Source organism: Hemicordylus capensis, chromosome 4, assembly GCF_027244095.1.
Source record: "Hemicordylus capensis ecotype Gifberg chromosome 4, rHemCap1.1.pri, whole genome shotgun sequence".
NCBI classification, from domain to species: domain Eukaryota; kingdom Metazoa; phylum Chordata; class Lepidosauria; order Squamata; family Cordylidae; genus Hemicordylus; species Hemicordylus capensis.
This window is the reverse complement of record NC_069660.1, coordinates 100,549,034-100,570,527: the sequence shown is the minus strand read 5'-3', so window position 1 is coordinate 100,570,527 and position 21,494 is coordinate 100,549,034. Positions and strand designations below refer to the sequence as shown.

The window sequence follows — 21,494 nt, the reverse complement described above, 5'->3', positions numbered from 1 at the left end:
TCCTACTGGCCAGGAGGCCTGGGTGGGTCAGGTGAGCCAGCTGCTTATGCTTTCCCCCTCCCAAGCCTCCTCATTTGGCATGTGAGAGGCATCCCTTCCTTCCACAATGTGAGCTTTTGCTGATCAATCTATGGAGGGTTGGGTAGGAGGGTTGTGGGGTTTGTTTTGTTTGTTTGTTTGTTTGTTTGTTTGTTTTGCTTTCCATGAATTGTGTGTGTGTAGGGCTGTGTGTGTCTTTTTTTTTTTTGCCTCACATTGTTTCTCTTAACTAGTTCGGGTTTCTCAGTCACAACTGGCAAGCACAGTGTGGGTCTAGGGACACTTAGGTCAGCTTTTTGGTGAGCATCCAAACATACAAAGATACATGTTTGGCATGATGGGGAATGATGGGTTCTAGCCATTCCTTAAAGGCTTTGCAGCTCAGGAAGACATGACTGGGGCTTCTCTGTTCTGGGAGGACATCTCCAACTTCAAAGGCTGTGTGGCTGGGTGTAGCAATGTTCTCTGCTGATATCTTGACCTTGTCAGCTTGGCAAAGAAGGTCAGTGAACAGCCCACAGGCTGTGATGCTGCTCTGAGCTGAGGTCTAATCACCCAACATAAATCAGGCTAGGGACCCATAACTGGGCATTTGTGCTAGATTGACTGTAGTGTTGAGGGAAGAGGAGTGGAGCACCAATCCCCATGCTGCATTAATTGGCTCTTGGAACCCATAAAGTTGTGGCCTTTTTCATCCATCTTCTGCCTCATGTCTTTATGGTATGGAGGCAATGTGTCAGACAGCTGCCCAATTCATTCTGGATTTTAACAAAAATTATTTCTTAGAACACTAATCACCCAAGCTGATTAGCAAATGAAGACGTTGCATGGGAAATAGGTTCCGGGCTTCAGAAGTGCCATTCTGTGATGAAGTTGTTTTTTACTGTTTCAAAATACCATATTAGCATTTCTCTGATTGCTTTGAGAGAAGAAACTAGGGCAACGTCTTGGAAAAACGTAACCAAGTTCCCAGTCTTAGTGGCTTTGATATCCTTAATTCCATGTGGATGTTGATTGCCTTTAGAATTTGGCCTAACCGCTGTGTTCCAAGGACTCAGTTGTCTCTTGTTTTGCTTCTCCTCTTTTCTTCTCTCTCCACTAGGACTGATGCTTATGTACATGCATGATGACACAGAAAGCCTAGAGGATAGTTTCACCATTCAGCTGACAGATGGCAAGCACACAGTCCAAGGGACACTTTACATCTACATCACGCCAGTCAACGATGAAATCCCTCATCTTTCCAGGTTAGCTGTTGAAGTGACATTCTATGCAAAGTGACTTTAGGAGAGACGGGGTGGGGGGAGCATTTTATTTCTCTTTAATTGTTAACAAGTTGAATAGAATGTTTATTGGTAAGATGATGGATGCATTGTTTGTCTCTTGACAATTACAATTGTTTTCATTTTTATTTCATACAAAATCATGATATTGGAATATATAGATCAGAGTAGTAGAGTTAATTAATCTTCATCAGAGGAGTACAAATAGCAAATCCTATATGAAACATCAAATTCAACAAAAGTTGTGTTATCATGATCAGTAAACTGGAAAGACACAGCTGTTTAGCAAAATGATGCTATCGAAAATGATTTGGAGGAAAGAGGTCCAGAGAAAAGGTCCTGTTGAAGCGGTTGTGGAAGATGAATTTCTGCAGTATAATCCAAATAGATACTGCAAGTACAAAACAAATATTCACTGTCTGTAGGACATTCAAGTAAAACCTAACATTTTGTAAAGAGCTGTTTTTACATTGTATCTCCCACTAATATTTGAACCACATCGACAGATTTCTTATTTGTCCTTTTAAAATGACAGTCTCCTTTTTCAGTAGTAGTAGTAGTAGTAACAACAACAACAACAATATTGTTACTGTATATAGAACTTTAGAGTGAGGAAGCGGGATAAGCTTTAGTGGTAAGTACCCCTGCCTGTGTTTTGTTCAAATGCAAGACATTAGCCCTTTTCAGACACTGAGGCTATTCTCACACACGGTGGGAACCGGGCTAAGGGAGCGCTGCCCAGTTTCCACCGTGCATGTGAACTGCTTAATTCCCCCACCCCTTAAATGAGGTTAGCGGAGTGCACACTCCGCTACCCCTGTTTAGTTGGTTGTGTGTCACCACAGCATGGCAACTCATGAAGAGACCCCCGACCAGGAGGCTACAACAAGCCTCCTGACATCAGGAGGCTCCCCAGAATGATCCCCACCACACCAACCAGCTCCGTGACAGAGCCCGTAATCGTGTGGGTGGCCAATCCGGCACCCAAGGCAAGCTGACTGCTTGTGTGTGGGGAGAGTGGGTCAAGCCTGCTCTCCCCACAAACTCCCTGCAGGCTCTCCACACTGCTTGTTTGGAGAGCCTCATTATGTTATATGTGTCCAGGTGTCAGTATATCTGTCCATATTTTTGTGTGAATGGCAGTATAACAGTGGCGGTCCATCAGTATGGGCAGGAGGGGATGCCCCTCCCCCACCAAAAAAGTACAGAAAAGAAAGAGTAAACATTCTGTGGGTACTTTAAAAGAACTTACAGTGTCCAACCAGCCAGGGGAGGAAGGAGGCAGCCAATCTGCTGTGAATTCCTTCTCCCAGCTGCTGCAACTTCTTGTGCACTTGTCTCCTTTGCCCTTTTATGGCTAATTTGGGGAGGTGGTGATGTGGAGCGCCCAAAGCATGGAAGTAGGAAGTTCCCTGCATCACAGCAGACCAGCTGCCTCTTTTTCTTCTCTGGTAGGTGGGACACTGTAAATTATCATTTACCAGCCATGGGCTGTTTTCTTTTTGGGGAGGTGTGGGAGGGGTTCTAGCTGCTGCTAGATTTGAATGGCTCAAATTGCTCAGTGGCTGTTACCCACAGGCATGTCCATTGGAAATAATGGGCTTACTCTTGTGAAACATTCACTGTGTGGTTTTTGCAACTAGCATCCTTGCTCCCCAGTCCCAGATGGCAGCAGCTGCCATGGCTGTATATGTATTCATTTTAAAAGTAAGCTTACATACAGGTCCCCTCAAATACAGGATACAGATAGGAAGTGTACTAATGTGCATGCACTTAACATAATGTGTGAACAACCGTACATTCATATACATCTGTATGTACATGTGTGTTACACAGATTGTTTAGACATTGGACATAACAAGTAAATCAGGCTACTGTCTTGTGCTGATTATTATAGCATAGGCTTTCATGCTATAGTCCACAAAAGTTTCATGCTATAGTCCACAAAAGCTCATGCCATGATCCATTTGTTAGTTTTTCTAATACTGCAAGACTCTTGCTGCAACAGGTTAACATGGCTACTCCCCTGAGAAAGGTCTTTTCCTGTGATACTAGAAGTTCAATTCCAATCTAATTTATATATGTGACTTTTCTTATACCATGTGATAACATCTGAATTCATTGTTTGTAAAAGAAAATCATGTGGAAGAGATTAATACAGAATCGTGTCCACATGATCTCCCTGCTACTGAGGCTAAATTGACATGCCCTCTCCACAAACCCACGTTGCCTTCTAGTCATCTGTCCTCCCGGCTTTGTCAGCTTGTGCATAAGGGCTGGAGGCCCACCTGTGGAATGCAAGCTATTCTATTCCCCTTCCCCACATACACTCACATAGCACACATTACTGACTTATCTCCATAGCAACTTGCTTCATCCCCATGATCAGGTTGTTATGGTATACGAAATTTCAGCTCGCAGAAGTCTGTTACTCTTTTCCAGGGTGCAGTCCCATAATGTACTCACTGAAGCGCATTATCCTTATTTTTACATTAAGGGATTGTTCTGATGATTACTGCAATGTCTGGTAATCAGTAAATCCCAGATTGGCTCCTGCAGAGAGTGTCGTGGAGGCTGCAAAAACCTCTGATCTGTGGTTGGCCCTGTGTAGGATGTGCACAAAGTGGATCTTGCATTTCATTTCAAGCTCAAAATGAAAGACAAAATGGCAAAAAAATTCCGTTAAAAGAGTGGTCGAGCCAGCTGTTTTGAAGAAACAGACTCAAAATGTTTCAAGTGTTCCGGCCATAGGAAAGAATAGAGAACCCCAAACACCCCATTGTCCCCCATGGGTAGCTCCTAGGTAGGGCATGATGGGTGATACCTATCAACCAACCCACAATAGAAATGGGCAAGCAGGCAATTTTAATTCTTTCTTTCTTTCTTTCTTTCTTTCTTTCTTTCTTTCTTTCTTTCTTTCTTTCTTTCTTTGGTAACCTTTCCCTAAACCCCCCATAGGATCCTATGGGGGTTTGGGGAAAAGGTTAACATTTTGTTTAAAATTGCCTGCTTGTCCATTAATTTTGTGGGTTGGGTGGTAGGTAGCACCCATCATGCCCTACCCAACAACCCACTTGTTGTCCCTAGGAGCTATCCATGGAGAACAACTGGGTGTTTCAGGTTCCCATTCTTCCCTATGGCCGGAACAAGCAGAGTACTCACATTTTGAAATCCTGCCTTGAAAAACACTGAAGAACAGAAACACATAGTAAAAGAGAATCTGTCCATCTCAACAGTCCAAAAATGACCAAAAAATTAAAGAATCATTGACGCAGTATCCACTGCCAGCCACAGTACCTTCCTGCAATAACATCATTGGCACAAGTTCTCTCACACACAATTATTACTCTTTATGTTACTTCCAGGCATTACAACAGCTGTCAGAGCAGCACCCTTACTTAGCAGCAAGCATAGCCATAAAATCAATTAGAGCAACTTCAGCCACATTTTGATTGAGCACACCTTGCAATGCAGATTGCAGAAGAGACACAGAAGTTAGTCTCAAGGCCAGACATGGAGCGCATCACAGCAATCACCAAGAAATATTACACACAGAGAAAGCTGCCACTGTCCATTTGTCACCACAACACTATCTCAAGGAAGCAAGGCACCCAAGTTCTGCCTTTGTCAATTTGAGAACCAGCAAAACCAGATAGAGCAGCAATACCACAGTATATTATACTCAGTCCTGAGAAAAGAAAAGCACAAAATCAAACCTTCTTTCCTCCTGTCCTGATGTAGAGGAAGAGAGACACAGTATAAGGGCTCTCTCTGCCTCCCAGTCCCTTTTAATGCATTTGAAATTTGAAATGCCCTCATTTTGTGTGTCCCCCCCATCCAATGGGGGCATAGTTGCCCATGGCAATACTTGATTTGTATAATAACAAGAGAATGCAAGCCATTGGAATCCAGTGCCAGAAATCCAATCAGCAAGGGATAAAACCGACCTCAAAAATGGCGCTCAAAATACTCAAAACATTCCAATCAAAATTGGGGCATTCTGTTTCAAGCTCAAAACAGTCCCTTTATTTTAAGGGTGTTCTGTTTTGAGCTTGAAACATTTTGCACATACCTAGTGAAAGAGAGGAGAGCTAGTCTTATGGTAGCAAGCATGACTTGTCCCCTTAGCTAAGCAGGGTCCACCCTGGCTGCAGGGTCCACCCTGGAGACCACATGTGAGCACTGCAAGATCTTCTCCTCAGGGGATGGAACCATACTGGGAAGAGCAGAAGGTTTCAAGTTCCCTCCCTGGCATCTCCAAGACAGGGCTGAGAGAGATTCCTGCCTGCAACCTTGGAGAAGCTGCTGGCAGTCTGTGTAGACAATACTGAGCTAGATAGACCAATGGTCTGACTCGGTATATGGTAGCTTCCTATGTTCCTATTCCTAGGCCAACCTGGCATTTAACTGGGATTGTTGGTCTGAAATTTGAACTCTGTTGGTTAGTCCTGTTAAATGTCAGTTGTTGCAGTGACAATTGGAGATTAGGAGGTTTTTTGCAGTCCACATGACACACACTGCAGGAGTACAGCTGGCCCTGATGATCTGGGATTTAACCGTTACCAGCCATTGCAGTAATCAAGCCCTAAGAGAATGGAAGCAGGACTGGAAGAACTTGGAACTGTTAGGAGAGTTAAAGCAATGTGCCATTTGTGTCCTGGCTGCTACCTTATAACTCACTCTTGCCATTCTTAAGGCTGATCCTATCACACAGATACAGAAGTGTCAACATCAAATCTTGTTTGCACTGCTGCTAGTACAAGAGGTTACATCAGTTCTAGCTAGTATTTGTAGCTATTAACATGGGCACATAGGGAAATCTTGTTCATTTAGAAATGGCTGGGTATTTCAAGGTAAGTTTCATAACAAAAGTATGTGCATGTAATGGTAAGTTGGGGGGAAATCAGGAAGGAAGAAATGTGAGGAAGAAACCCATTGATGTGAGGAATAAACCCATTCATGCATTAATCAGCTTTAGAAATTGCTCAGGAATACTTCAGCCATACAAGAACAAAAGCCCTGTCTTCCTGCCAAGATAGGCACCAAAACCTTCATGACTAAAAATACTGGAGCACCAGCTAGGCATACCTGACTCTGGTTTTCCCATGAATATCATATATGGAGGTATGGAGTTAAACCATTCCAGGAAGCTTGTTGGCTCATATGATAATTTTATCTCATTGTCTTTATCAAACTGTTTAGTTTGCCAAGAATGACATCTCTCAGATGGGTCAGAGGTTTGGGTCAGAGAATGTGATCTTACTGTGATTTTTATTCATAATGCAAAACAGATGGAAGGAATGGCTTCTCTCCGGTTTATTTGTGAGCAGGTTATTACTGTATCAATAATATGCCATCCTATCATGAAGATGTCTCATTCTATAAAGGAATACTTCCCCACTGGCAAGCCAGGGCCACAGGAATTTATGTGAACTCCAGACCCTTAGTAATTATCTTTGCAGTATTTTGTGCATATTTAGGAAATCTGCCCTTTTACTAGCATAGACTTAGTAAAGACATCTTGGTCCCTGATCAGATTTCCTATCTGAATCCATATGAAAGGGGATGAGTCTTGTGCTTCTGAATGCCCTCTCCCTATTCCATGATTCCAGCACGTTTGATCCATCTTGAACCCACTACATGCCCCTGGGTTGAAGGAGAGGGGAAAATCTATCTTTTGTTGTACATGCAACAAAAAACGATACATCAATCTTTTTGTTGATGTTATGGTTTTATGTTCCTTACTGAAAGAGAGGAGAATGTACTTTTGGTAGTGGATGGGGGATTTTTTGCAAAACTATCATTAGCTGCAGAAAGCAACCTCTTCTTCTGTGATTTTTCTCCCCAATACAAAGGGAGCCTGAGAACAAGGGTGAAAGATTTTGTTCATTCAGAGGGAGGGCAGTGCTTTCTGAACTCGCTCTGAATTGTTATGGAGATTAAATTATGTAAAGTATTTGAAAACTTGTAAGAAGGCGGTTAAGAAACATTTGTTCACCCAGGCTTTTTATTAGATTCACAGTTTTAAACAGTGTGTTAAATTTTTAAATTTTAATGTTTTAACATTTTAATTCTGTTTTAATTTGTATTTTATTGAGAACCACCCAGACACATAAGTTTTGGGCAGTATAGAAGTGTGTTAAATAAATAATAAAATAAAATAAAGTAGGTTTAGATTCTGAATTGCTGTGTTCAAGTTCCCCTCTCCCCACTGCTCAACATATCCTTTTCTGATCCCCCAGGAACACAGGTTTAGAAGTTGAAGTTGCTGCAAGTAAAGTTATTTCCAGTGTGTCATTAGAAGTGGAGGACAAAGATTCTTCAAGGAATCAGCTCCATTATATCATCAACAACAAGCCAAAATGTGGACACCTAAAATTAAAGGTAGCAAGGATTTTCAGTGTGTCAATTTTTTGTTGCCTTTCAACAGGTGGTAGTCTATGTCAGCCCCTAACAAAGGATTTCTGTGTTTTTTCTTGATGAGTAGTGATATACTTTCACTACTGCTGCTGCTGTTGCTACTGCTTAGATACTACTTTTCCAGTACAAAAATTCTAAAATATGGCCCTGAAATATCCACAGCAAAGCAAACATAGGCGGAACTGGGGGGGCAGGCAGGGCATGTGTCCTAGGCGCCACTGAAGTGGGTCCTCATGCCAGTTCCTGCCACCCCCACCCCATTGCCCACCTGCCCAGCCCCAGGGCCCCTCAGCCACTTGCCTCCAGCTCCGGCTGATTGGCAAGGCCTAGGATAGGCAAGGCCTGCAAACTGCAGAGCTCTTCTATCCCCGCCTCTGCTTCCAGGGAGGCCTCCGAGTAGGCCTCCCTGAAGCCTGAACTCGGCAGGCCCCAAGAAAGGCAGGAAGGAGGAAGCAGGCAAAGTTCTCTACAGCAGCAGCAGCAGCAGCCCCTCTGCCCAGACCATCCAGCACAGCATTTGCTAGGTAGGCTGTGAATTCCTTTTTGTGGTCCCCCCCCACCCCTATAGGAATCTGCTTGCCATAGGGGTTTGATATGGGGGGTTGGGGGTGGGGTGAGACTGAGAAGTCTCTGAATATTTAATTTAAAACAGACTGAAACATGTGCTGGCTTTAAAAACAAAAACTATCTAAAAAGGCCTATAAGTGGCTTGTTTCATGTCAGAAAATTACAAACTCTTCTGGAACAAATATTTATTTATTTATTTATTTATTCATTCATTCATAAATGCACTTATGTTCAAGTTGTTTTGCAACCCAGAAGGTCTGAGTGAGAACTGTGAAGCATGTGTTGTGCTTTTATTTTATTTTATTTTTCTTGTGTGTGAACTGCTCCCCAATAACTTGCAGGGACTTCAGGGTAAATCTGGCCAACATGTGAATGCAGCTCCTCCATTTCAGAGAAGATGTGTGTTAAAGGGCTTTAAAAGCCTCCTGTGAAAAACCTCCTGCAATCAAACTTTACTGAATTTGTTCAGAATTCTGAGAAAACAAACATAGGCTCACCCTGCATGGTTGAAAGTCTCCTTTGCTAATCTGTAGCGAGGGGGCCATTTTAATAATTAGCGTTGCTAGTGTGTTCTAGGCATTAAAAGTAGCACAAATATATAGTACTCAATGTATATCACTATATACTGTGAAGTGTGCATGTGTGTATTCAGTGAAATGTATTTTCAGGCAGCATACTTATTTTGAAATATCAGACTTAAATCCTTGGGGGCATGGGATGTGTGGAGGCCCTGGACTTGGAGGGGCTGGGGGCCCATTTTAAAATCTCATCTTGGCCCATTCCAACCTTGCTATGCCCCTGGCGGTCACTACACATGGGTGTCTGCACAATACCTGCACAGAAGAAACTTCCATATAGAAAATGTGTCTCTTGTAAATTGACCCTGAATTTTCCATCCATGACTGGGGTATCTGAGAGTTAGAGTCAATAATAAAAGAACAGCACACTGCTTGTGACAGGAAGGGGCAAATTACAATGATTTCTTAGTCTGGCAGGGGCTGGTTTTGGCCATGGCAGAACTTGGCTGTCTGCTCCTGTTGCAAATGCCTCTGTCTAGTGTGGCAAACTAATGTATCCTCTTCCCTCTTGGTGTCAAAGTAAGCACTAGTGTGGTAAATGCACATATACCCCATCATAGCAATAGCAATAGCACTTACATTTATATACCGCTCTATAGCCGGAGCTCTCTAAGCGGTTTACAATGATTTTAGCATATTGCCCCCAACATTCTGGGTACTCATTTTACCGACCTCGGAAGGATGGAAGGCTGAGTCAACCTTGAGCCCGTGGTCAGGATCAAACTTGTAACCTTCTGGTTACAGGGCGGCAGTTTTACCACTGCACCACCATGAGCCAACAGTCATCATAAGACAAAGGCTTGTAGGAATCATTCACTATTTTATAGACACACACACACACACCACCACCTTCTTCTTCCCCTATTTTGCTAGTGGCTATTTGGGCAGGTGATCCTCTAGGACAAAGTCATGTTTTTTAAAGAATGAGATGAGACAGAGAAAATGACACTTGGAATCCTCGCATAACTCCTGACTGTTGTTCTAAGTCTTTTACAGAGATGGCTCATGTTTTCAGGTTTTGATCAACAACCATGTCTAGATGGTACAGTGTTCCTTTTAACAGGGATTTCCAGATATTGTTGACTACAAGTCCCATCATTCCTGTTTGGACAGGGGCGCAATTTCAGTGCTTGCCCTAGGCGCTATTTTCCCTAGTTACGCCTCTGAAAGCAAACCTCATTTATTTGGTTCTGAAGGAAAATTTCTTACAGCATGTGTGTGGATGTGTCCTTGATCATAATTCTATATGTGCAAGGCATTAAACCAAACAATTTGAGTCTTTCTAATTGGATGTTAGGGAAAGGAGCAGGAGGTTGTTCTTCCTGTATTACTGACAAAGATCATAACTCTGGAGCCTCATAATGAAGCTTTATGAACCCTCATAAAGCTTCATAATTACTGTACATGGTTACCATGGCACAATGGGTCAGAAATCCCACCTCTGACTCAACAGTCATTCTCACGTCACTGCTCACACTTAAGAGTGGGATTTGTCTGAAAAGGGAAGCTCCCTACCCCATGATGGTAGGTGCTTCCATGAAAACAAGGCTGGATTGCCCCAGACTCACTTCCATGCAAGCATCCACCATCATGGATAGGTGCTTCCCTATTCAGACAAACCTCACTCTGAGCAGTGGGATGCAAGGATGACTGACAGGTTAGAGGTGGGACTTTGAACTCATTTGCGCCACTGCAACCATGTACAGTGGCACTTTAGCAAAATGTCTGAATGAGGTATGAACTATGAGGAAAAAACTTGAAGGAATGCTAACTGGACAGCTTATCAAACATCCACCCTGAAGGAGCTGTTCCCCCATACACACTTTGAAACTTGCCATCCATTGCAATTCCCCTCCCCTTGCTATGGGCACCATAAATTTAGTCATTATGACAGCCAGACGTGTTGAGTACAATCTCAAACATGAGTACACTAAGGGCCGTTCCATACCTTAAATTACATGCAAACCCACAGGCATGCAGAATATGTGCCACTGGCTGTTTCTGTCAAAGGGTGGTCCTTCCATGAGGCAAGGTGAGACAGTCACTTTAAGCAGCATCAGCAAGACACCAAGCAAGGCACCATTTATTGCAGCACCAGCAAGGCACCAAGATGCTCTTCCCATTCCCCTGCTTTAAAAAAAATGAAGTGGGGAAAGTGGAGAAGGATGGTATATGCAGGGGAGGTCAGCATTTGACTCAGTGTGTCTTCCTCAGGCACACAGAGGTTCTTTGACGTGGTCTCTGTCTTCTACACATATGGGCTATGTGCCTGTGCAGAGACCATGTCAGAATCTAAGAAGCTCGATTTATCCTGCTTTGGGCAGGAACCCCGCCCCCAGCCACTATATGCAGCTGTGCCACTCCTCATTCCCTCAGTCTTTGTTCATCCGCACTTCAGCGAACATCGTGGTGTCTTTCAGCTCAGCAACTCTTTGGCTTTGGTAGTCTGGTTGTTTTTTTCTCCTATTTTCTTCTCTAGTTTCCCTTTGTTTTTCTCTTTGCGCAGTTGCATTTTTTTGCCTTTTCATTTTTCTTTTAACAGTCTTTCCTTTGAGATCCAGTCCCAGCTGGGACGGAGGATGGTGGCCTGCTGGCCCTCGGCGTGTAAGCTGGGTACGAAGAACTTTACAAAGTTATCCGCTGTGGATCGAAGCTTCCCTTCCCTGATATGCATGCTGAGTGCCTCTTGTGTTTGGGGAAATCCCACATTGTTGAGACCTGCCTGCATTGCCAGAAGTTTACTAAGCAGGCTCGCAGGAATAGAGCTTCTCTCTTGTGCGCTGCCCTGTGGGTTCTGGCTCTTAATTCTTCAGAAGCCTTAAAAGTTAAATAGTCTCTGAAAATGGCTGCTTCGATGTCAGTGGACCGATCGGCTGTCAATACTGTGGAGGACCAGGTCCCGGCATCGAGATGGTCACCCTCGGACGCTCAGCCTTTGGCAGAGTCAAGCGATAGGGTGCGGTCAGAGGAGCTCCCCTCTTAGCAGCCTCAGGCGGCTGCTGCAACCCACCCCCGGATTTGTCAGGGGTAAAGATGAAAAAGAAACAATCTAAGACTCAGAAGCACTCCCCAACGGATCAAGATCAAACCCAAGCCCCTAGCGGAAGGGATTGACGGATACCAAGGGATCGTCGGGCCCAACCTCTAAGAAGGCCAAGATGATGTCACTCTGCTCAGTGCAAAAACCCTGAGTATCAACGCTTCCTGCTTTGCCTGTGCCGTCGGGGTTTTTGGACTCAGTTGTGGCGGGGGAACCCGACTGCGCTTTGGATGAGGAAGAAGCCTATGCTCCACCTGAGTTTGATCCCAACGCTTCATGGATTCCTAGACATAGGTCGCCCCCATGTCGATCAAGAAGAGCGATCCTTGACATATCAGCAGGATCTGTCCTGGGATTATTGGGATCATTATCACACCATGGAGTATCGTTCCCCTCTTTTGGAATCAGAGCATGTCTACAGCTCCTGGTGTCGGGACCCTGGTTCCTATGATCGCTACCAGATGGACAGCTGCTCGGACTGCTCAGACTATGTTCAATCCTGTTATGGGTCTCACCACCCGGAAGACCTTGAGTATCGGCAGCCTTTGGCACTAAGGACTGTCCAGATGCCCCCCACGCATGCAGAGGGTTGACCACGAACGCTTTCTGCACCGTTTGCCTCGGGACGTGAGGATTGCTCTGGGGAGTTCATGTCAGTATCTAAGCCGCACCAAGAGACAGTTCTAGTTCGCTGGTCGCTGCCGGAACCTTCGGGCCCAGCTCTGGCCTACCCGGCTGATATGCCTGGTTCCCCATCGGGTTTGACCCCTGTGCCTCAGGACCAGTCAGTACGAGGGGACCCTATGTCGGACAGTGAGGATAGTTCACAGACTCGGAGGCTGTCTCCCCGGGTTTGTCCCCACTTGATCTCCACTCGGATTCAAAGCCAGTTTCTCCGTCAGATGACCTGAAAATGTATACTGCCTATGTGACCTGTATGGCGTTGGCTCTGGGAGTGAATCTCAGTACCCTTCAAGAAGGGGAGCTGGACCTCCTGTTCAGCTGATTGACTCGGGGGCCAAGGTGCCTGCTGCCTTGCCCTTCAACCTGGCCTTGTTGAAAGTGGCGAAAGCTCACTGGAAGAAGCCTAATACGCTCTCTCAGCCAAATAGGTGCCTGGAGAACTTCTACAGGGTGCAATTACAGGAGGATGCAGCTTTTTTGAAAAGTCACCCTACCCTGAACTCTATCATTGTAGAGGCCTCTTTATGGAGGTCCAAGGGTAGCAGCAAGTCGACCTGAGGTGATAAAGAAGACAAGAAATTGGACTCCTTTGGGAGAAGACTTTATTCTGCTGCGGCCTTGCACTTATGTGTGGCAAACTATCAAGCATATAATGCTAGATATAACCACTTCTTGTGGGAGAAATTGGGTCCTTTCCTGGATCTCCTTCCTCAGGATAAGCAGGATCCAGCGAAGTCCTTTCTGAAGGCGGCCATGCAAGTCTCCAAGCAGGAACTGTATTCTGCCCGTCACTCCGTGGAGAGTGCTGCTAAAGTGATGGCCATGTCTGTGGCACTTCGACACCACGTTTGGCTTAGGTCATCTGGCCTTCACTATGAGGCTCGTGCCAGGGTGGAGGACTTGCCCTTTGAGGGTTCTAGCCTGTTCTCGGAACAAACCGATTACATGCTTCAGATAGTGAAAAAGTTGCGAAACACCACACGATCCATGTCCTATAGCTCTCCATCGCAAAAGCTACAGAGAACTTCCAAATGGTCACCTCATCAGACACAGAGAGCGCCAGCTCACCACCAGTCGCCTTCCGAACGGTCCTTTCAGAACAACAAGTTCCCCCTCAGACACAAATCGGGGGGATAACACAATAATAATAATAATAATCTTTATTACGGTCGTTGACCAGCACAAGATAACACAATAAGACGGCCTTCCAGAAAGCTCACCCTAGTGTCCTGCCACAGAAACAGTTTCTTGGGGAACCTTGTCACCTGCCTGCATCCAGTTGTGGCGAGTTGGGACAAGGTGACTACGGACCAGTGGGTCCTTACAGTAGTACATTTGGGCTACGCCCTGGAGATTTGCAGTTTGCAACTGGTATCTGGGATGGTGGTGACCCTTCGTACCCCAGAGTTGGACCAGGAGGTCACCTCTCTCCTAGAGAAGGATGCGATCAAGGTCCTGTCAAATCCGGACAGTCCCAGGTTCTACTCCAGGTATTTCCTGATGCCAAAGCCAGATGGCAGTCAGTGCCCTATCTTGATCTCAGGGCTCTGAATAGGCATCTGGTCTACAAAGGATTCCGGATGCTGTTGGTGCCTACCATCATGACCGTCTTGGACAGGGACATGTGGATGGTCTCACTGGACTTAAAATATGCATACTATCATGTGTCCATAAGGCCTCTACATCATTGCTTCCTGCGGTTCCAGATATGAGGGATCTCCTATCAATTCAAGGTGTTGCCATTTGGTCTCACTACCGCTCCTTGCATTTTCACGAAGTGCCTGGCCCCAGTGGTGGTGTTCCTACAGGAACACGGCCTGCAAGTACTGCCGTACCTCAACAATTGGCTGGTCATGGCGAGTACAGAACAGGTGGCCTTGGAGACCCTCGAGCTCGTGATCGATACCCTGCAGGAGTTGGGGTTCCAGATAAACTTCAAAAAGGCTCAGATGGAACCTACTCAGCAGATTCAGTTCATTGGACTGATATTCGACACGGCCTTGGAAAAGGTCTTCCTCCTGGAGGTCCGTATCATGACTCTTCGGAGACTGGCAGTGGTCTTCTTGGCTGGAGGCCCGCAAAGCTTGCACTCTGTACAACACCTGTTGGGCCACATAGCGCCCAGCACTTATGTTCTACCTCACACACGTCTTTGGATGCGCCTCCTTCAGAGGCGGTTTTTGGACGTCTTCGATCCTCTTTGGGATCTGGGTCATCTTCAGCATTCGCTCCCTCCGGGGGTATGAGCAGCAGCCCAGTGGTGGACAGAGGTCCAGCACTGAAGCGTTGGTGCCCCTTTCCAGGTGCCCCCTCCCTCCCAAGTGGTCATGACGGATGCCTTGGAGCTTGGGGAGCTCACCTGGATGGCCTTCGTCTGAGTGGCCACTGGTCTTCAGAGAAACCGACTCGACACATAAAGTATCTGGAGCTGTTGGCGATTTTCAACGTGCTCAAAAGTTTTCTGCCCCTATTGGGAGCCTGATCGGTACTAATTGAGACCAACAATACGACGGCAAAGGCCTACCTCAATTGCCAGGGCGGCGCTTCCTCAAGGAGCCTTCGGTCTGTGGCCATGGATCTGTGGCATTGGTGCCTGGACAACATGGTATTGCCCCAGGCGGTGCATATCCAGGGTGTCCTAAATGTTCAGGCTGATTCCCTGAGCAGGTTGACCATGGTTTCCCATGAGTGGATGCTGCATCAGGGTGTTTTGAGGGACATCTTTGTGGATTGGGGAGTTCCAAGTCTGGACCTGTTTGCTTCCCAGGAAACTGCACAATGTTCCCTCTACTGCTCCAGAGGGGGAGTGGGCGAGGGCTCTGCTGGAGATGCCTTTGTCCGGTCCTGGGCAGGACATACAGGACACATCTGGTCCTGTATGTGTTCCCTCCATTCCTGCTTTTTCCCAGAGTCCTGCGCAAGATGCGGGTGGATCGAGCCAAGGCTATCCTGATTGCCCCATGTTGGCCCAGGAGGCCTTGGTTTCTGGCCCTGACGAACCTAGTGGTGGACTTGAGCCATCTACCGGTCCAGCCGGACCTATTGTCTTAGGAACAGGGGCAGGTGCTACACCCGGATGTTTGGTCCCACCACTTGACTGCATGACGGGGCCTCCTGACTTCCCCTTGAGACTGCGAGAGGTGTTGTTTGCTGCTAGGAAGCCATCTACAAGGAAGTCTTATAATCACAAGTGGACTTGCTTTGTGTCCTTTGCCCCCCTGCATGGGTTTGATGCCTGCAATCTGTGTGTACAGGACATTTGTAATTATCTGTTGTCCTTTAAGGAATCTGGGTTGAAACTTGCCTCCCTTAAGGTATATTTGGCTGCGATTGTGGCCCATTCTCCCTCTGACCGGGTTTTGTGGTTCAAATATCAGGTGGTTAAAAGTTTCCTGAAATGTCTGCAACAGTTGTTTCCAGACGATCCGGTCATGTCACTGGCCTGGGATCTTTCCGTGGTTCTGGCTGGTCTGCTAAGGCTGCCCTTTGAGCCTCTGGCTTCTATTGACCCTTGTCTTCTGACTTGGAAGGTCACTTTTTTGCTGGCCGTTACCTCCACCAGGAGGGTTAGTGAGTTGCGGGCCCTGCAGGCTGACCAACCGTATCTGCAGTTCCATAAGGATAAGGTAGTACTCAGGACGGATGTCACGTTCCTGCCTAAGGTGGTGCCCACGTTTCACCACTCATCCCCACTCACTTTGCCCATGTTCTTTCCAAATCCTTCATCGGATGCGGAGAGGCAGTTGCACCGTTTGGCTGTACGTAGGGCTCTGTACGTAGAGGTCTGCTGAGTGGAGGAAGTCCCCCTCTTTGTTTGTTTTTAACGATGGGCCACAGAAGGGGCTTCAGGGCTCGGCCTAATCCGTGTCCCAGTGGATAGTCTCCACTATTGAACTGTGATCAATTGGCCCGTAAGCAGTTGCCTGCCCCTGTGGCTCACTCTGTTAGGTCTGTGGCGGCCTCTATGGCCATTGATCGGGTGGTCCCATTGGACACTATCTGTCAGGCAGCTACTTGGGCTTCACCCCATTCGTTTATTTAGCATTATGCTATCTATGTTAGAGCTCGTAATGATGCTGTATTTGGCAGGAGCGTCCTGCAATCCATTTTCAGTTGAGCTGCTTGTCCTGAAATAAATTCTCCCTGGTTGTTTACCTGTTGCCTAATGTTTTTCCCCTCCTCCTTGGGTGCTTGCTTGTTATGCAACAGAGACTATGTCGAAGAACTACAGGTTACCCACCTCTAACGTTGGTTCTTCTAGTGGTCATCTGTACTTCTACATGCCCTCCCCTTCTCCCCACAAGGGTCGCTGAAGCTTGACTCTGACTAAGGGGATGAGGAGTGGTGCAGCTGCATATAGCAGCTGGGGGCGGGATTCCTGCCCAAAGCAGGAGAAATCGAGCTTGTTAGATTCCAATGTGGTCTCTGCGCAGGCACATAGCCCATATGTGTAGAAGTAGATGACCTCTAGAAAAACCAATGTTACAGGTGAGTAACCTGTAGTTTTGAGCCACCACTGTGACCACAGCTCTGAGTTGCATGTTCATGTGGTGGCAAGTGCATGTTTGCTGCTATGTTGAATTTGAAGCTTCCTGCAATTGTGATAAAAATGGCAAAAAAATGCAGTAATGCAGATGTGTGAGGCCTGTGTGCCCATATATGTGTTTATATAACTAAATATGATTAGCGATTCAAACATTAGAGATTCAAAAAGAAATAGGAGTACTGTGCATGAGAGACTAAGTTAATATTTAACCACTGTGTCTGGCAATCTGTCTGTCTCCCTCTCCCTCTCCTCCCCATATACTGTAGCTTTGTCCATGTATGTTGCCCTATATGCTGATGTCCATTATCTTGGTTCTTTGAATCAGCTCTCTGCACCTATAGCAAAACATCTTAACTGACTTGTATATTGGTTTGCTAAGCCACTATGCTATAGTCTTCCTTTTATAATTAAGTAACTTGAGAAATCTGTTGGGATCAATAAATTTTAAGAATGCTTACATAAAACAGAATATAAAGTGGATACTCTTGCCATCAGAAGCCCATAAAAGTCAATCCCTTTATGTGACACCTCTACAAATGGCATTATGTCATTGCATAATATTAGTAGGAAACTAAGATTTTTGTGCAAAACCATAAAATGTAATGAGTTTCACATAATCTACCCATATAAATGGAAAGAAAGCGAGATTGAGAGAGCTGGGGTGGGGGGAGTTTTTAAAGTGGACTTCCAGCTTTTTGGCATCCTGGACACACAAAGAAATGTGAACTCTAGCTCAAAAATAAGGTGATATTTCAGTGGATTGCAGCATGTGGTTGATATTTTCTTTTTGTTGGTGGGAACGTGCACCTCAACTTATTTAACTGTTCAACTGGTGGTATTAAGGTGTGTGTGTGTGTGTGTGTGTGTGTGTGTGTGTAGATATATACAGTATATGCACACATACATATACATACAGCAAAATAATTTTTTAAAGGAAAATACTCATAGCGCCAAAAGGATTTTATTCTTAGCTAAATGAAGGCACCGTGTGTTCATCATTAGAGTTGCTGAGATTCCCAGTATGAAGCTAGAGTATCCTTGTGGATTCTTCAGGGATGAGAGAAAGTCTTTCAGTACTCAGTCCAATCAGAAGGAAGCCATTTGAGCTTAATGTTGAAATTCCGCTAATTTAGTAAGAGGAAGGAAATTAATCATCACCATGAGGTGTGTTTATAGTTCTGAATACCATGGTTATGTCAAAATTAAATATTGGCTGTGAAGCTAAAGGAAATAAGTTCTCTGCTTCACCACCATTCTGATTCATATACATAAGCAAACATGGGCACAATCCACTGAAAGAAGGGTGGCTGTCTGAACAGGGAATGAAGAACTTTTAAGTGCAGGAGATTGCATCAATAGAGTCTGGTGGATTGCTCACAATACATAGAATTGACTGTGGGTTGTCTTTTTTTTGGTTTGTAAAGACTCTCCAGTTCTTTGCATAGACTTGCTGACATAAGAAAATTACTGAAAGAAGTCCCATTGAAATTAAAGGACAAGTTAGGCAATGCCACTGTATTTCATTGCAATTCTTAAAGATGGCTGATATTACAAGAGGCCTCTCCTATAAACCCAGGTCCACAATGAAATCCAATTAGAAGAGGGAAGGCCATTATATTAAATATCCACAAGCCTTGCCCACCCTGGCATGGCAAGCATAAGCAGGAATTTCTAGCCCTTATGACACTATCCACATTCTGCTGCATGGAAGAAACTCAAATGTAGTGCAAAATTATGCCTTATTTTACATAAACAAATTATTTGGTTTCTATTGCTTCAAGCATTGTTCTCAAATTTGGGTCAGAGTCAGGCTTGGACAAAACAGTTTAAAGTAACTGTGGATACTCACTGTGAACCCCGGAAGAAAATTAACACAACACCAGAGAGTTGCAGGGAAAGTGATGTAACATCAAAGAGTCTAAGGGAAGTTACCTCACACCACAGAATTGCAAGAGAAACCCAGAAATAGGCTGGCGGCTGTTAGTGAAAAATGGGCTAAAAAGCTTGATTTTTTTTTAAAAAAGATGATATATGCGCAGGCAGGCAGATAGAGGGCAGAATGTGGGTTCCTTCCCCAGCTGCAATAGCAAAAAACAAACACACACACACCCCTCTTGCTGCCAGTTGGAGCTCTGGAAAGCTCCAAATTTTTTTGCAAAAGAGGTGGAGAAGTCCAATCTGAACTGGGCTGGCCAAGTTCAGGTTTGAACTTTCTCTGAACCCCTCTGATTTTGATAAAATCGATCATAGTCCAATTTTACCAATCTGATTTTCCACAGGCCTACCGTATAGAAGGGGGAGTGATGGTTCTAGAGGATGAGACAGAAAATAAATGTCCTTTTCCTTCCCTTCCTTCTGAAATATCACTGTATTGTGCAGAGAGAGGAGTTTTTTAACCTCACAGTATGTATATCACTGACACTTAGGTTCAGAACATAGATTTAAAAATGACACTACTGTCCCTTTCTGCAGGTTTACAATCAGGTTTACAGGCATGCTACAAAAGTAAAAGGAGATGTGGGAGGGAAGAGAAAGCCCAAGTCAATTTAGGTACCAAAGCTTCCAAGCTACAGAATGACTGGATGGAAGGGCTGCAGATGAGACAGTTTTGGAAGAGGAGAAGTCAAATGACAGTTAATTCCAACTGAGCCAATGCAGTAGGCCATATTGTCTCACCACTCCCTCTGCTGCAGCCTGGAGGCATGGTATCTGTGTGTTCTGTTTTCAAGTGGCAACCACACTGCAACTAAATATTTGACCTGAATCTTTGACATACATAATACAGTATGGGGAACAGACTAATCACTTTGTTGTAAACAGGGGTATATCTAGGGCAGGGGAGGCAGGGCATGTGCCCCGGGCACCACCTGAAGTGGAGTGCCATTTTTAAAAATTTAAAAAATATTAAAAATGGCTGATGAAAACAAAATGGCCACCATGCATGCTCAAATGGCCTCTGTGAGGCCCTAGGCTATGCCAGGCCTCAGAGGCCATTTGAGCATACGTGCTGGCCATTTTGTTTTCAGCGGCCATTTTTTTTAAAAGAAAAATTTAAATGGCCACTGCACATACTCAAATGGTCCCTGCGAGGCCCTAGAAGCCAGCGGGGAGGAGGGGGGACCTTTGCAGACCTCCCCTCCAGCCTTCAGGAACAGGTAAAAAAGATTTAAATTTTTAAAAATATGTCACTGTACACATATTCAGTTTGGCACTATGTACAGAGAATCAGGGCTTGTGAATACTGAGCTGAAGCTTATGAGCTAGGATTGTATTCATTTGCTCTTACTTTGCTTCTTGTGAGAAATGAGTTAAATGTGATGTCTTGCTAATATGGCTATTAATGGTGAGTTTGTCTTTGAATCAGTGTGAAATCCTTAGTATTAAGGCCCACTGGGAGTTTCTTGCTCTCTTTCTCTCATTTTAACTGTCTTTCTGAAATACTAGAATATATTCCAAGCAGTGACACAGTTTACCCTGCATATCCTTTAATTATTTTCAGAGTATCTGGGAAAAGTCAAATTCTCCATTTATTTTTAAAACTTATGTAATAGTGATGCTACAATGCATAGTAGAGAATTAGACAGGCACTTCTGTTTAGTTTTCCAAGTACACCTCCACATAGTATTTGGCTATTTCATGAGTCCCAGCATACTGACATTTGTAGTTTTCCAGCATTTCTTGGTCTGGCTATGTCCACTGCTAAATAGTTTTTGAAAGATTAAAAGATTAATGAGCTTGACTTGTATTTTTCAGCTGATATTATGGTAAAGTTATCTGAAAGATGGGAGTCAGATGTTTGGACAGGGGGCGCAATTTCAGTGCTTGCCCTAGGCGCTATTTTTCCTAGATACGCCTCTGGTTGCAAAGGAATCAAGTGTTTTTTTTTAACATCACATCAGGTCTGCTTAGGCACATCTGGGCAGGAGTACATAGAGACAAATTGTTCTTTGGCAGCACCAGTCAGGGTCAAACACTGGATTGTGATGAAACCACATGAGGGGTTCAGCCAGCAGCAGGGCCTATCATATACAGAGCCACCAATGCCTACTGCTGGAGACAGTCATTTATCTGCTTGCTTAGCATTAAAAGAAACCCCTCTAACTCCTGTTATGATGACATCTAATTGTCTTGAACCTCTTCTTGGCATAAAGCCAGCTTCTGGCTTGCTAGCAAGTGCAAGTTGAGACACCTGGGTGTCAGCTATGAACATCAGGGTGAGCTACAATGGATCCATCTGCATCTCTTGGCATATGCCAGAGTTTTTTCTGTGTGACTGGTTGGGAGGTAGGATCCCAGAGACAGAGGCTGGTGAGACTTGTCTAAAAAGCATACCATTT

The 21,494-nt window shown here is 44.9% G+C and overlaps 1 protein-coding gene across 5 annotated transcripts in view; it reads left to right on the top strand.

Moving 5' to 3' along the window:
- Positions 1-21,494, top strand: part of LOC128324687 (FRAS1-related extracellular matrix protein 1-like) — a 195,824-nt gene that overhangs the window by 91,436 nt on the left and 82,894 nt on the right. For all 5 annotated transcript variants that reach the window (XM_053249535.1, XM_053249534.1, XM_053249537.1 and 2 more), the window contains 2 exons: positions 1,142-1,286; positions 7,565-7,706. In XM_053249535.1, coding sequence (XP_053105510.1) covers positions 1,142-1,286; positions 7,565-7,706 — 287 coding nt within the window. The remainder of the gene's footprint in view (positions 1-1,141; positions 1,287-7,564; positions 7,707-21,494) is intronic.